Source organism: Cyclospora cayetanensis, unplaced genomic scaffold, assembly GCF_002999335.1.
Source record: "Cyclospora cayetanensis isolate NF1_C8 unplaced genomic scaffold, CcayRef3 CcayRef3_contig_43, whole genome shotgun sequence".
Lineage (NCBI taxonomy): Eukaryota > Apicomplexa > Conoidasida > Eucoccidiorida > Eimeriidae > Cyclospora > Cyclospora cayetanensis.
In genome coordinates, this window is record NW_020312403.1 from 178290 (window position 1) to 192518 (window position 14229).

General features: G+C 54.0%; 3 protein-coding genes across 3 annotated transcripts; 2 read left to right on the forward strand and 1 right to left on the reverse strand.

Annotated features, from left to right (window-relative positions):
• Positions 1–161: 161 nt before the first annotated feature.
• On the forward strand, positions 162–3380 carry LOC34617332 (biodegradative arginine decarboxylase). Its single transcript, XM_026334489.1, has 7 exons — positions 162–467; positions 647–1042; positions 1277–1696; positions 1837–2006; positions 2176–2206; positions 2542–2976; positions 3120–3380. The coding sequence occupies exons 1-7, from the start codon at positions 162–164 to the stop codon at positions 3378–3380; spliced, it is 2019 nt and encodes a 672-aa protein (XP_026190274.1).
• A 2461-nt stretch (positions 3381–5841) lies between these two features.
• Positions 5842–7582, reverse strand: LOC34617333 (uncharacterized RNA-binding protein C365.04c). The gene is made up of 5 exons (XM_026334490.1): positions 7373–7582; positions 6956–7043; positions 6456–6553; positions 6169–6236; positions 5842–5989 (listed from the first exon to the last, which is right to left on the reverse strand). Exons 1-5 carry the CDS (start codon positions 7580–7582, stop codon positions 5842–5844), a joined length of 612 nt encoding a protein of 203 aa, XP_026190275.1.
• A 635-nt stretch (positions 7583–8217) lies between these two features.
• Positions 8218–14129, forward strand: LOC113146606 (antifreeze protein Maxi-like). Its single transcript, XM_026334491.1, has 5 exons — positions 8218–8271; positions 8373–9011; positions 9290–9319; positions 13669–13735; positions 14029–14129. The coding sequence occupies exons 1-5, from the start codon at positions 8218–8220 to the stop codon at positions 14127–14129; spliced, it is 891 nt and encodes a 296-aa protein (XP_026190276.1).
• The last annotated feature ends 100 nt before the right edge of the window (positions 14130–14229 follow it).

Consider the following 14229-nt stretch of genomic DNA (forward strand, 5'->3'; position numbering starts at 1 on the left):
GCATGAAGCAGTGCCGGCGCGCTGTTGATATTTACTGCGTGTGCACCGGCATGGGCCTCGCTTCCCTCGAGCACGTGGATCACCTTGTGAAGCGCGCGTTTCTCCCAAACGATGATCACTCAGACTTGCATGAGGCGATCTTGGAGGGCGTACGGAGCAAAATGCGCTGCCCTTTTTTTGAGGCCTTGCGCCTCTACGCAGACCGCCCGATTGGTGTCTTTCATGCATTGGCCATCTCTAGAGGGAACTCAGTTCGCAGGAGCAAATGGATTCAATTTCTAATTGACTTTTACGGCACAGCCCTTTTCAAAGCCGAAAGCTCCGCCACTTGCGGGGGTCTGGACTCTCTTCTAGACCCACACGGTTCGCTTCTCGAAGCGCAGACCCTAGCCGCCAGGGCGTATGATGCAAGCTATGCGTTTTTCGTTACCAACGGCACCTCGACGTCAAATAAGATTGTCATCCAGGTCAGCATCCTGGGGGAGGAAGCATCTGCTCTCGATTGTTTCTTAGGATAAAACCCGGCTGCCAGATAGGTCTTCCACGTCCACCAAAACGTTCGTGTTACCTTTCTTTTCCGCTGGAGGAACGCGCGCGAGAGAGTCTGTCACTTATCTCAGTTCCACCTCCTGTTGTGCCTGCTCAGGCTCTAACGCGTCCTAACGACGTCGTGCTGATTGACCGTGACTGCCACAAGAGCCACCACTACGCCCTTGTCCTCGCTGGAGCACGGCCTTGCTACTTAGATGCGTATCCGCTGCATGATTATTCCATGTATGGGGGCGTGACGCTGCACAACATTAAGAAAACTCTGTTGGCGTACAGGAGCGCTGGCCGTTTGAGCGACGTGCGCCTCTTAGTGATCACGAACTGCACCTTTGATGGCATTGTATATAACGTGAAGAGGCTCATAGAGGAGTGTCTGGCGATCAAGCCCGATTTAATTTTTTTGTTCGACGAGGCCTGGTTCGCCTACGCTGGCTTTCATCCGATCCTCAAGACGCGCACAGCCATGCACTGTGCAAATTCCATCAGGAGAGAGGTGCTTCTGGCTTGGGGGCTGCGTTTTTTTCCGAACGAACTTAGCTGACAGAGTACCACGGGGAAACTGCAACATATTCTGCTTCAACTAGCTTTATTTGACGCTTCGTTCCTGTGTTTCAGAGCAATATGTCGCTCTCTAATAGACCGTTATTGTGCATACAAGTGGCAAGCACTGAACAGACATCCCCCTCTTTTAGACAAGCACGTGATTGCGCTGCCCTCCTGTTTTCAGCTAATGGAAAGGAAGTACCACCATCTGCACGCCGCGCTTTTGGACACCCTCAAGGTGTCGTCTTTGGAGGAAGCGGATCCAGACGCATTGCTGTCCAGAAGGCTTTACCCCAACCCCAGGAAACTCAAAGTGCGCGTATACGCAACTCAATCTACGCACAAGTCTTTGACCTCCCTTCGCCAGGGTTCCATGGTGCTGGTGAACGACGACCTCTTTGAGTCACACGTGCACACCTCCTTTAAAGAGAGCTATTACACGCACATGTCAACATCTCCCAACTACCAGATACTGGCCACGCTGGATGTTGGAAGGTCGCAAATGGAACTCGAGGGCTACGGTCTTGTGGAGCGCCAGCTGGAAGCAGCGTTCCTCATCCGCAATGCCCTTGGCAAGGACTCCTTCGTCTCCAAGTTTTTCAGGGTACACTCCGCATGAACATTGCTGCAAACATTGCTGCAAACATTGCTTTGAAGGTCTGTATAACCGATTTGCATTCTGCTGTTCTCTGCTGGAGGTGTGCGGGTTGTTTGATCAATGATTGGTGTTTCTCCTTGGTGCAGATTCTTGGACCTCACGACATGGTTCCGGCCAGCCTTCGCCAGAGTTCATTGCAAGAGAGTTCATTGAGTGGACTGGCCAACGAGCAGATGAACGTCCAAACTCTAGAGGAAGTGTGGCTATCCGATGACGAATTCGTTTTAGACCCAACTCGAATCACTTTGTACACCGGGTGAGGACATGGCTTGGCTTAGCGTCCTCGTTCCTTTCACAATGCTGACACACTTTCTGTGTAGTAATGTCATAGCATCGGACTAGCTGCCAACAGTCCAAGGGAGCTGCTTTTGCTCTTGGCCGTTTTTCTATCATGAGGCCGTGTTGGTGCGGTTTGAGGGATGCAGGAATTCTGGCCTGGACGGCGAAACGTTTAAGGTGAAATGGCTGATGGACAAATACGGCGTGCAGATCAATAAAACTTCCCGCAACAGCGTATTGTTCATGACAAATATTGGCACGACGAGGTCTTCCTGCATCTTCCTGAGAAGCTGCATCCGGCACTGTGCGCAGGTACGGGAGGAAGGCCGCTTTTAGCCGGTGGTGGTGTTGACGAAGTGCATTCCCACTTCACGTTGCCTTCGACGTACTGTAAAACTTAATTACTTCGACTAGATATCATGTGTGTCGTGTACTGCGTGGACTCGAGGTTTGTTAAAAAACGCAGTTGGCCTATAGAACGGAACGGCAAATGTATGCCCTGTGTATGTCAGGAACTTGAAATGCGCCGACTGCTTAGCAGCCGTCGCGAGCTGGAGGAGCTTCAGCAACATATTAGTTGGATTGTTCGCGACTGCCCGGCTTTGCCTGACTTCTCCGGATTCCACTGTGCTTTTAGCCAATCTGCACAAATGATTACTGGCAAGGCAAACCAAAAGCCAGAAAACCTTGAAGCCAACCAGTCGGCCGTCACTCCTGACACTGCGAATTCTCCCCCCGTCTGCCGTGAAGACAGCAAATCAAATTTCAAAATGTATATCCGTGATGGGGATGTGCGGGAGCCATTTTATTTGAGCTACGATGAGGAAAACGTGGAATACCACACGCTCCAAGAAGCACTAAAGCTCATTAATGAAGGCATCACTCTCGTCGGAAGCACCTTCATCATCCCGTATCCCCCTGGATTCCCTATCTCCGTGCCCGGTCAAGTGAGTTTCAGCTTTGTATTGCAATGATTAGCGCTTTCAAATGTCAGATCTTGCCGTCTATGTACTTCTAATGTGAAGTGATATGCGTCAGTTTTCAGGCTGCTTCGCTCATGAGCTCAGTGGTGTTTGCAATTGGACTGCAGGTTCTGTCCGCGGCGATTGTGGAGTTCATGATAAAGATTGATGTAAAGGAAATTCATGGTTTTGACTGGAAGCTGGGTCTACGTTGTTTTAAGCATTCCTTATTACGCAGCCTCATGGAGGCCCGAGGAATTCCCGTGCCTGATTGTATGAAGCATTCTGAGTGTGGAGCAGTGCGTTCTGAAAGAAACAGCTCTTCCAGCGGATCCAGCACTCCTACTTCCACTGACATCCCAGCCGTCTCTGTCACAAGTGTGGACTGAAAGGACCAAGGGCAAACGCGATCAGGGTCAGGGGCTGAATTGTGCACTGACCCAAACGGCGCGTAACTTCCCTGCTAGTTGTATTCCGATAGATAGTCCAAATAGGTCGACCGGAAGGCGGCGAAAGGCTCCTCAACCCACTGGTTGATTCGTTCCTCTATCACAGATGGGCAGTCAGTACTGAGATTGCTATTTCTGCATGCGGCACCTAGTTCATTAACCCGCAGCTGCTATGCGCAAGTGAAGCGCGGCATCCGCCATTAACATGGGCACCGCTTGTAACGGGCTCATTACAGAGGCCTTTGCTAGAGTTTCAGGCCCTTCTCATCTGAGATTAAGAAAGCATTCGACTTCGTAGTTGTGCTTTCCTGGGCCCGTCGGCTCCCATTTCATTTCTTCAAGTATATTACTGCCTACTACGCGGTCATGCTGGATCATCCATCGCTATGCAGATACAGGCGTGTGTCGCTGCAGATAAAATAGCTGTAACGCCCATGAGGTTTGTGGAGCCGCATGATAATTTTCGCTTATCCCTCCTTTTGATGCCCAGCTGCATTTGCCTTAGCTTTAGCTGGTCCCAAAGCGTGGACCCTGCGAAGCGAATACAATGGATTATCCTGTCAATCTTTGCGCTAGCAAAATGTGCTGCCACGGAGAATAAGGGCTCAGATTTGACTACAGCTGGGCAATACTGGGTTTAATGTGCTAGTCGAAGCATGATGCGGCGGCCTCCAGCCGCCGCGGAGGTGAGACGTTCTGCCACATCATAAACACCCCTTATGGACGTTTCCATCAAATGGTCAGACCCAATGTCACATAAATGTGTGGGAACCGACTCGGAGGTATGAGTATTTTTCTCACGCACAGCTTCAGCAAAGCAGAAAGAAAAAATGAGCCACCGGACTCTTCGGTGAGGAGGGTAAATGTGCACGTTCAGTGGTGCAGATACATCTGTACAAGCAAACGTGTGTGCAGTTGTTGCCTGCATATGGGACAGCACTCGTTTTCGGAGATCGGAGCTGCGCACGTTGCAGCAGCAACCCAGCACCCAGGTTACAATAGTGGCAAGAAAAGGACCCCGTTGCCTTAGGTGTGTCTGTTCAGCATCATTTTTCGTCGCAAAAAGACATGGGGACCGCCGTGCGCTCACGGGCTGCTACACCCGACAGCGTTATTTTCGCGTACGCATTTATTGAATCCTATTCGGGCCTGTGAAGCTCTACACAAGCTCTTCGTAGGGAGGCGCTTAGCTGGCGGATTCACTCCAGAGCCTGGCAGAAAGTTACCTTCCGGTAGATCTGCCCCTTCTTCATGCCTTTACTTCTCAGGGTTCAGGCATAGGGAAGAAACGACAGTGAGGATGAGCGCAGCTCCTTCCTCGTAGCAGTCGAAGCATTCACAGCTAGGTGCACACAGCACATAGCACGTACATTGCGTCTTGTACCGTGCTACAGCTAGTCTGCTTCGAATTTGTGCAAGGTTGACGAACGGGCAAACTAGTTTGCCAACTTTCTGCTAAATCCTAATTGAATAAACAGGTGCACCAAAAGCCGCCAAAATGTAACCCAGCTTCTCGAACTATGGCCACCATAATATTTTTTATTTTAGTAGGCGCGTTCTACGCTCCTCTACTCATTTCAAGCCACGACGAAGATTATCAAGCAGCTAGTGTATCCAAATTTCTAGCGAGGACTCCAAGGCACAGGTATACTGATACGTTGAGCTTGCACTGTACGGCGGTAGCTGACGAGGCAAAGCCATACTGAAAAACAGGCGTCATTCCTTTTTTCCCGTTTATGGCTAGGCTGCGCTTTCCATTCTGTAATGCTTTTTGGATCCCCTATTTCACGTTAACTATCTATACACCCAAATAGTTAAATGAATACCGCAAGTACATATCAATGGCGTAGCCAGGTAGTGTTGCCTGGACAGATGCAACGGATCTACTATATATTTGCGTCTAGGCTGGCCCTCCACCGTCCTCTGCCGCTCATCATTAGAGTTTGCTTCTGCTGCTCCGACAGCTTGAAGAATTTAACAGCTCTTAGCTGTGGTTTACGAAAAACGCTACCGAGAATCTGCAGTAGAGGGTATAAGGACCATCCTACATATGCCTCCGATTCGCAGGTAGCCTATGAGTTGTGTGCACAGTGCCCTATGACACTGACCATGGAAAGCGTGCTGCGTGTTCCTAAATCCCTCTCTAAAAGCTTCGGTTCTTTCTTTTCTGAAGTGCATAAACAACAACATTAGTGCTGCAGTGGTCTACTTCCTGCGTTTCTGTTTGCCCTCTAAACACATTTTCGCGGGACGCTTTTTCCTGGGTGTATCAAATGTGGGAGACTGTGTGGAACCGTCAGTTTCCTCTTGCATTATCTTCTTTTTCTTAAGGTCTGCCTGCAGCACAAAGAAGCAGGCGCGAATAATACCTCCAAAACACATGTTCTTCCTCTTCCCTCAATCAAACCAAGCTTGTACGTGTTGATGCATAAAATAAGGCCCTCGCAGACAAACAGATTTGCGGCACGTAGTTAGCACTTGCCCGGCGTTTTCGCAGATCTGCATTCTTCTTCTTGATTTTTTCCATTCTATTCTTCGACTTCCCGCCACTGAAAACCAACAGAGAAGCACACTGCGTGAAACACATGAGAAGTAACTGCATTGTTTCGGACCAAAAGGCCTGACTAAACAGTAAAAAGCTGGAATATATTGGTGTCAAGAAGTCTGCCTGCCATACGGCATAATACACGCAATCGAATAGTGCGATTAGTATCAACTGAAGCCGCACCCTCCGGCAGTGAGTTCGACTCTGATTCTCCTTTCACCGAGGGTCCGTCCGTCATAATTCAGTGCAATCTGCAGACGTAATGACAACACGAATGACGGTGAGCATCGAACATATAATGGCGTGCAATGCTCACTGTTAGTTAGATCCGAAACCGTGTGAAATGCATCATACAGTCGATCGCTACAACCCTTTGAATTGTCCGATTTCAGTGCCCAAATAACCTCGTGCGCCGAAACGCCACAAATGCTATTACTCAATGCCTTTAAGAAATATTTGCAAATGAGTACCTGCAGGGCATCTTTGTTGTTGAACTCCACGAAAGCGCACCCTTTTGGTGCTTTCGTCTGTTTGTCGGTTAGCAGTCGGACATCCTTTATAAAGAGTTCTATGGTGGAAAACAGCACACAAAAACAGGCCATTGCAGTACGGCGCTTCACATAAACGAAAAAGAGAGACTACACTCGTCTATCACGAGAACAGGCGTCTTCGCAGCATGGCGGTCAGCTGTCCACATTGGCTCACTGATGCTGCATGGGCAAACAGTATTGCATGCATTAGTACATTGAATCTTAATGATCGCAATGCACAGTATTCTGCGTCCACCACGGAAAAACTTGAAAACTCTTAAGCCCATCAGAATACCAGGGGTAAAGCGAGAATACAGGAGAAAGCCATTCAGAAAACAACACGCGTGAACTGTCTCGGGCGCAAGCTGTACGCCTAAAAAGACATCCTAAACTAGAAGGTCCGTATGATAGGCCTCCGCCTACGGAATCCATTGCCTTACGGAGTTTACGGCCAAAAAAGGACCGGACTTCGTCTGCTGAGGCAGAGAGTGGCAGGTTCCCCACAAACAGTACGTAACGCACTTTTTGCTGAACAAAAAATGCATGAAAAGGAAACATGCAAAGAGCAGTAACGTGAACAGGAAAATTCCTGAACCTTCCAGCACTATTCCCGTAAGGTGCGTCCCTTCAACTGCTGCGCTGCAGCTCCATGCGAAAAGGAGCAGACACGCCACAAAGATGAAGACAGGCATACAAAGATCTGGCAACTGCAACGCAGCGGCAACGAAGGCATAGCTCAAACGACGCGCGACAAAACCCCAGCTTTGCGGCTGCAAATTCAGAAGTGTGCAGATGCAAGGCAGAAAAAGCACGGTTTAGCATGCGGGTTGAAAAATGTGCAGCGGAAAGGTCCTTACGGAATCCTGCCTGCATTCGTCCGCAACGCGATGCACCTCTTGAAGTTCCGCGGGCTGTTGCTCCGATTGTTTCTGGGGGGCATTCTGCCGATGCTTTCCCTGTTTATGCGGGGTTGGGTCATGCTCCTGCGACTTTTTGATTTTCTTGGATTTGCTGGTCATGCGCTGTTCTCGCAGCGCCGACTTGACGAGTTGCATTGAACGCTTCATCTCTACGGAGTCCGAAAGTTGCCCTTACAAATGTGTGTCGTCCAGGTTGTTCATGGCGCAGTTTGCGCTGGTGATGATGTTCTTCTTGAAGCTGCTGCTGGTGTGAAAGCTGCCTTTGCACGGAGGGTTTCTGCGGTTTCTGCCGCTGCTCGAGCCTCAGTTGGCGCGCTCCTCAGCGCAGCAGCGGGGGCAACGAAACAACAGTGGAAATCGCCGCGTTGTCCACTCTGTGGCAGCTCAGCACCTGCGGCTGTTGCAGCTGTAGAGAGAGGTTGCGATTAGTGCTGTTGGCGGCGAAAGTTTTGCAAAAATCGGCAGTAGCAGTGGCCGCCCCAGAAGGCAGCGGCGGCCGCTGCTGGGACTGCCGATCAAATACTTCTAATTATAATTACCGGTAGTTGAGGCTCAGTAGCTGCAGTTGACCTCACTTGAACAAAAAAAAGGAGGCTACGAGAGGGCATGCTCTGAGTCTCTGCTGCCGCTGCCCTCAATCGACGATACAGTACGTGGAGCAGCAACTGAGATGGCAGGGGTCGGGGCTTTCGCTTGCGTCATGTGTGTGTAGCTCTTCTGGCTTAGACATAAGAGCCTAAGTCTTCTTTCTTTAAGATATGTGCTCTTCTTCCTTACGATAAATGCACTGCACGTGCTCGTCAATAGCAGTAGCTGCTGCTGCTGCCGCCGCCGCTGTTGTTCCTGCTGCTGCTCTTCCCCCTTCACCCAGAGAATTACACGGAAAAGCATGGCGAAATCTTCATCTCCTGCTGCTGCCGATGCAGCGCAGGCGCAGGAATCTGCGGCGGGACAGTCATCAGCGTCAGCAGCAGCAGCACCGCAAGCAGGAGCGACATCGGCAACACGCGGAGTCGCGGCTAAACCAGCAGCCGAGGCGTCCACAAGAGAGAAGGCAACGAAGGAGCATGTGGGATTTGATGCGGTAACTCCAGAAGAGGCAGTTGCGGCATACCTGTCTCCAAGTGAGCCGGCGTCGAGCGTTCGCTCCCTCTGCTCGCCTGATGTTGCTGCCGCTGGTTCTTCCACGGTGGTAGGATCAGCGGCCACCAGCCAAGTGCAGGAAGCTGCGCTTACTGCGCTTCTGCTGCACCTGCATAGGGGACATGTGTCTTTTCTGGAAGTTCTGAAGTGCATCGAGAGGTGCAGCAGCGCGCCAGGCACGACAGCAACAGACGCAACAGCGGCAGCCGAAGCGGCAGCAGTCGCAACTCCAAAGGACTGCTCTGCTTACGTTAAGGCTGCGCACACCCGAAATGCCGCAGCAACACTGCCTGCGCAGATTCTACAGCGCATGCCAGAGTTGCCACTTAAGGCAAGCAGCAGTGCATGCACAGCCACCAAGGCCGCTACCCATAGTGCCCCGAGCAGCGGCGGCATGGGTGGAAGCGGCGGGGGGAGACTCGCTGAAGAGGATGCGCTCTGGCAGTTGCTGCTGCTCTGTAGCAGCAAATATTTCACGGATTGGCAGGGCACTGAGGGGGGGGCAGCCTGCTGTCTCGCCATCGCCCGTTCTTCGCAGGAGCTGCTGCTTCTGCAGCTGCCGAAAATCAGCTCCAGCAACGGGAACAACACCCTCGCCGATAGCGTTCGCGAGTTCTGCACGGAAGACTGCACGGTCGGGCTCTTCATGCTGCGGTGCGTGCTGCAGCAGGTGCATGCGCCTTCTTTTGCGCAGCCCACTCGGCAGCAGCTGCTGCAGCTGCTGCTGCTGCTGCTGCAAAAGTGTGTGGACGCAGTGCAGAGTGCGCTGGAGCGAGAACCGCTGGCTCTAGACATTTGCCGGCAGCTGGAAGGGGAGCGAGACCCCCGCTGCTTGCTACTGCTGTTCGCAATTATCAAAGAGTTGGGGTGTACATACGGAGAGCTGCTGCGCGAAAACGAGCTAGAAGCCGTCGCAGATCTTCTTATGGCATACTTTCCGGTGTCATTCACGCCGCCTCCTAATGCTGCCGCTCTGGTAACCGGTACGCAGCCTCCCGCGTTCTTCCTGGCACGTGGCCGCATATCTATGTATGTATGTATGTGTGTGTGTTTGTATGTGTTTGTTTGTATGTGTGTGTGTTTGTATGTGTTTGTTTGTATGTGTGTGTGTTTGTATGTGTGTGTGTTTGTATGTGTGTGTTTGTATGTGTTTGTTTGTATGTGTTTGTTTCTGTTTCTGTTTGTTTGTTTGTGTTTGTTTGTGTGTTTTTGTGCGTTCCCCTTCCTGATACGGTGCTTTCTGAAGCAAACTGGTCTCTCTTTTGGTGCCTGTGCGCGCTTTCCAAGCTGTTTTCTCGCCCCTTGTACATACGTGCATGCATGCGTGATGGGAGCCGGCAACCGTCTGGCGGATGCCGCCGTGCTGCATGTTGTGCTTCGGACTGCCACGGTCAAGTTTCTGCGCTCTTTTGTGTCTTGCATGCTTTGTGTGCCTGTCAGAGGCGGATCTCACGGCTGCGTTCAACGACGCTGCTGGTGCGACGTCGCGCTTTGGACCTCCCGTCCTAAGCCTCTTGGCAGACATCCTTCCGTCGCTCATTGAGGACTGCAACAACAGCAGCGGCAGTGGGAGCGGTGGCAGCAAAGTGATGGAACAGGCGGTAGGCTCGCTTGCCGCGTGCCTGCCACGCTACACCCCAGCGGCTGCCGCTACTGCCGCTCTACAGCTGGGGCCCCTCCTGCTGCAGCTGCAGCAGCAGCAGGCGGAGGAACTGCTGCCTCTGGAAAGCGTAGACATCTGGGCGCTGGTGCTGAGGCGCGCGCAGCAGCGTGCGGAGGACTCGAAAGACGAAGAGCCGCTGTCTGTACAGCAGGCCGAGGAGCTACTTCTCCCGCTGGTTAGCCCGTTGCTGCAGCTCCAGCATATAACCTCCGACACGAGCAAGTGCATGCTGCACCTGTTGCTGGAAGCGGCGGCGGCAGGCGTCGTCAGTAGCTGTTGCTGCCTTAAATTCGCCGGCTTGCCGCTGATGCAGCAGATCCTCCGAACGGCAGGGGTCTCGGAAATGCAGCAGCAGCAGCAGTGGCAGCAGCGGCGGCAGGAAAACGAAGAACATGCGCAACAACCAGCAGCAGCGGCAGCACCTCGAGCCCCTCCTGACACCGACAAGGCGCATCGTAGCAGCCGCAGCAGCAAGTGCGACGAGATATGTACCGAGGGTGGCCTTTCTGCGCTTGCGGTGAGTCTGCCGTGGCTCGCAAGCGCAGTCGCACAGGGTGTCACAGGCGTTGGCAGCGGCAGCGATCTGAGTCTCGATGAGAAGATGCAGATACAGGGCGGCTTGCTGATGCTTTCTCAGCTGTTGGGCACAGCGCAGGGGAGCGGCTGCATGCAGTCAGCAGGCGCTACGCCGCGGCTGCGGCAGGAGCTGCAGGAGTGCTTGCAAGAGCTGCTGCAGCTCCTCCTGCAACTCCTGCTCTTTCGAGGAGCTGCGCTGGCTTCTGAATCCCCTGATGCCTTGATGCTGCTGCTCTGCCTCATGGGCCTGGTTGCTTCCGCAGAAGTAGTGGGCGCAACAGGGGCAGCAGCAGCCGCTTACGTGTTGTCTATCCTTTCGGGGTTTGTTGTCGCGCCGCCACCTCCGTCGTTGCCAGCGGCAGACTGCAAAGCAGCAGCTCATGCAGATGCACATGCGAGCATCGATGATCGGAGGGACGCGCAGCGCCTCCTGCTGCAGGAGCTGCTGCAGGAGTGTGCCGCTTCTTTTCACCGCAGAACGACTTTTCTCTGCAGCTCAACAACGCTGGCGGAAGTCCTCAGCAGCGAGCCAAGTGCAGCTGCAAGCACCGCTACGGACCGTGGTATCGTGGAGGATGCGGCAAGAAAGGGAGTTGGTGGCAGCCCTTACGCCTGTTGTGTGAGGTCGCTGCAGCAGATTCTGCTTACTACGGGATCCTTGGAGCTGCAGGACGAGCCAGAGCAGCAGTCGCAGCTGTTGCTGCGTCTTGTCGCGGAGGGAGTCTTGAGCGCCGTCTCAAGAGCAGCGGAAGGCGTTCAAGACTGCACGCGCAGCGAGAACCAGCATCAGGCATACCCGCAGCTTCCCATTTACGCGTGTCTACCGGCAGAAGCTGCAGCGGAGATTGCATTCGGGTGCAGCTGCGTCCTCATAGGCCGATGGAACACCACTGCGGTGTCAGCGCAGCAGCAAAAGTGGCTGGCCATAAGACTCCCCGAGCTTTTGCTGCAACAACTGTGTAACACGTTTTGCAGTGCCGTTGGCCTTCTGCAGCAGCAGAGGTCGCTGACTTCTGGCGGTTCTGACGCTGCCGGTAAAGTACGCCTCGTAGCCTCCGCAGTGGACGCACTCTCCAGCGCCTTGTGTATATACACGACAATAACGCAGCAGCAACGGCAGCAACCCCGCGACACTCCAACTCCTGCTGCGTGCTTGTTGCAGCTAGTAGGCACCAACAGGTTGATGGCCGTGCTGAGGGCTCTTACGGTTGCGCATATTGAGCTGCAGCAGGAGCAGCATGTGCAGCTGCAGACGCAGCAGCGAGCAGAGGGCCATGCGGGCATAATAAACGCGCTTCAGTTGCTAGTCCATCATCTGCTACTGCAGCTACCCCAGCAAGCAGCTACTGCGGATTTTTCAAGGGCGCTGCTGCAGGAGGCGCTGCATGAGGAGGCACTCCTTGTACTACTGCCAGCTGCGCTTGCTGCTGCTCCGCCACGAGTCAGCAGCACAGGTGGCTCGTTGGGAAGTAGCGGATGGGACACATGCATCGAGCAGCAGGTTCTGCAGAAGTGCGTTCTATTTTGCTGCGGCGCATTGCCTCCTGAGCAGCTGCGGCGGGTAGTCCGCATGCTGTCTGCTGGCGCGGCAGCATTCGCGGGAGCAGGAGGTCTCCCCACAGCGGCAAGGAGCCTTGTTCTACAGCGGGATGCCTTGGCAGTGCTGCAGCTTCTGGTGCAGCGCCTCAGGTTGGAAAGCAACAACGACAGAACGCTGGCCCTGCTTCACGACATTGCAGCAGAGCTTACCAGGGAATGCTGTTGCAGCAGCCGATGCAGATGTTGCCGCAGCTGCGAGGGGTCCAGCCTCGCATCTCCTGATGCACGAGGCGTGAATGCCTTTGCTGCTCGCGCGGCAGGCTTGCTGCAGGGTGCTGCACTCAGCGGCTTGTGGGCATGCCGTTATAATCACAGCAGCACCAGAGGAGACGAAGTCGCCGAAGGCGCACTAGAATCCCTGCTGCTGCATGCTTTCGACCCCAAGCCGAGGGGCCGCAGAAGCAGCAGCGACGGCAACACTGCCAGCGGATCTCCGCGTAGCTCCGGCTGCTCATGCGCTGCTCAGTGGGTGGCCGCTCGCGCAGTGGGAGTGCTGCTACCAGATGTTCTGCTGCAATGCGCTTTAGCCGCGCAGCCTCCCAGCTCCACTCGCAGGTGGAGGGACAGAAACAAATCCAGCAGCCCAAAAGGCTCCACGAACGCGTGGAAGCCGCTATTCGCAGCCGTGCCTGAAGGGCGGCCTTGGGGGACTAGCTGTGACAGCGTGCAGCAGCTGCAACTGCAGCCGCTGCAGCAGCCGTTCGCTGAGGGGCAGATACACGTGAAGCGGGCAGCCGCCGCTCGCTTCTGTCTTGAGGTACTGCACCCTCGCTGTACAGCTGCCGCTGCAGCCACTGTCGCTGCGGCTCTGGCTGCCTCCGCCTTGTCAGCAGCTGCAGCAGAAGACGAGGAAAAGCGCCTTTGGGAGCCTCCATACGGAGGCATTCATGTACTTTATGCACTGGCTTCCGAGCAGCAACCCCAAGCGCAGACTTGGCAGCAGCAGCAGCACGACATTGCAGCCTTCTTGCCTCTGATGAGCTGCCTTACCGCGGCCTGTGCGTCCTCCATCAGCAGCACGAGCGGCTTGGAAGAACTCATTCAAGCCGAGCCACACGTGACATCCACTGGGGCCCTCGGACTGCTTGAGCTGGTTATTGGCTGGGGATGCTGCTTCTTCGTGCAGCAGCAGCACCTAATTCACACCTTCGTACGACGCAGGCAGCACATGCCTGCAGGCACCGCTGCCGCTGCCGTTACGATCGCTGCTGCAGCGGGCTTCCCAATCGCTTTTCCTCCAGTTTACGGGGAGCAGCAGCAGCAGCAGCAGCCGGAGCGGCAGAGCACACCTCCTGCCGCCACAAGTTCATTTACGGCAAGTGAAGCAGCAGCAGAGGATGAGCATGGGCAGCGGCAGACGGGCCTTGTGACGGAGGCAGCAGCAGCATTCCTGTTCTCTTTAACAGAGGGGTTTACTGCATCTTGGCTGCTGCTGCTGCTGCGGCTGTTGCAGCAGCAGACCCAGTCTGTATCGAAGCGTCGTACACATTTTACTTCGCATCTGGAAGAGGGCTTCTGCTTTCCTCAGCAGCACGGTTTCCTGCTTCTGTATGCACTGCTACTGCTGGCTTTGTGCGAGAGGCGCCCTCTACTGCGGCTGCTGTCTCTTGAGGCACTTCGGTGGCTGGCACTGCGATGCAGTCAGTGCGACAAGCTGCGGCAGGCAGTCCCGCAGGTAAGCGATGTAATCTTAGCAGGACGATTTTTGCATAGGATAGGCTGGGGGCTCTACAAATTTGCTTGATGGATTTTTTGCATACCCTTTGGCGCGTCCCCGCGGCGCTTGTGGTGGACGTTTCTGCGTCTTCTTTGG

What these genes read in the sequence shown, in the direction of transcription:
- LOC34617332 (XM_026334489.1), top strand. Translation starts at nt 162, where the DNA reads ATGCGCTGCCCTTTTTTTGAGGCCTTGCGCCTCTACGCAGACCGCCCG. An exon ending in CAAATAAGATTGTCATCCAG is followed by an intron (nt 468 to 646) that starts GTCAGCATCCTG and finishes GTGCCTGCTCAG; the next exon opens with GCTCTAACGCGTCCTAACGA. An exon ending in TGGACGGCGAAACGTTTAAG is followed by an intron (nt 2,207 to 2,541) that starts GTGAAATGGCTG and finishes TGTGTATGTCAG; the next exon opens with GAACTTGAAATGCGCCGACT.
- LOC34617333 (XM_026334490.1), bottom strand. Translation starts at nt 7,582, where the DNA reads ATGAAGCGTTCAATGCAACTCGTCAAGTCGGCGCTGCGAGAACAGCGC. An exon ending in CTTTTTTGGCCGTAAACTCC is followed by an intron (nt 6,554 to 6,955) that starts GTAAGGCAATGG and finishes TTTCCACCATAG; the next exon opens with AACTCTTTATAAAGGATGTC. An exon ending in GTCGAACTCACTGCCGGAGG is followed by an intron (nt 5,990 to 6,168) that starts GTGCGGCTTCAG and finishes GTTGGTTTTCAG; the next exon opens with TGGCGGGAAGTCGAAGAATA.
- LOC113146606 (XM_026334491.1), top strand. Translation starts at nt 8,218, where the DNA reads ATGCACTGCACGTGCTCGTCAATAGCAGTAGCTGCTGCTGCTGCCGCC. An exon ending in GGAGACTCGCTGAAGAGGAT is followed by an intron (nt 9,012 to 9,289) that starts GCGCTCTGGCAG and finishes TCGGCAGCAGCT; the next exon opens with GCTGCAGCTGCTGCTGCTGC. An exon ending in CACAAGTTCATTTACGGCAA is followed by an intron (nt 13,736 to 14,028) that starts GTGAAGCAGCAG and finishes CTGTCTCTTGAG; the next exon opens with GCACTTCGGTGGCTGGCACT.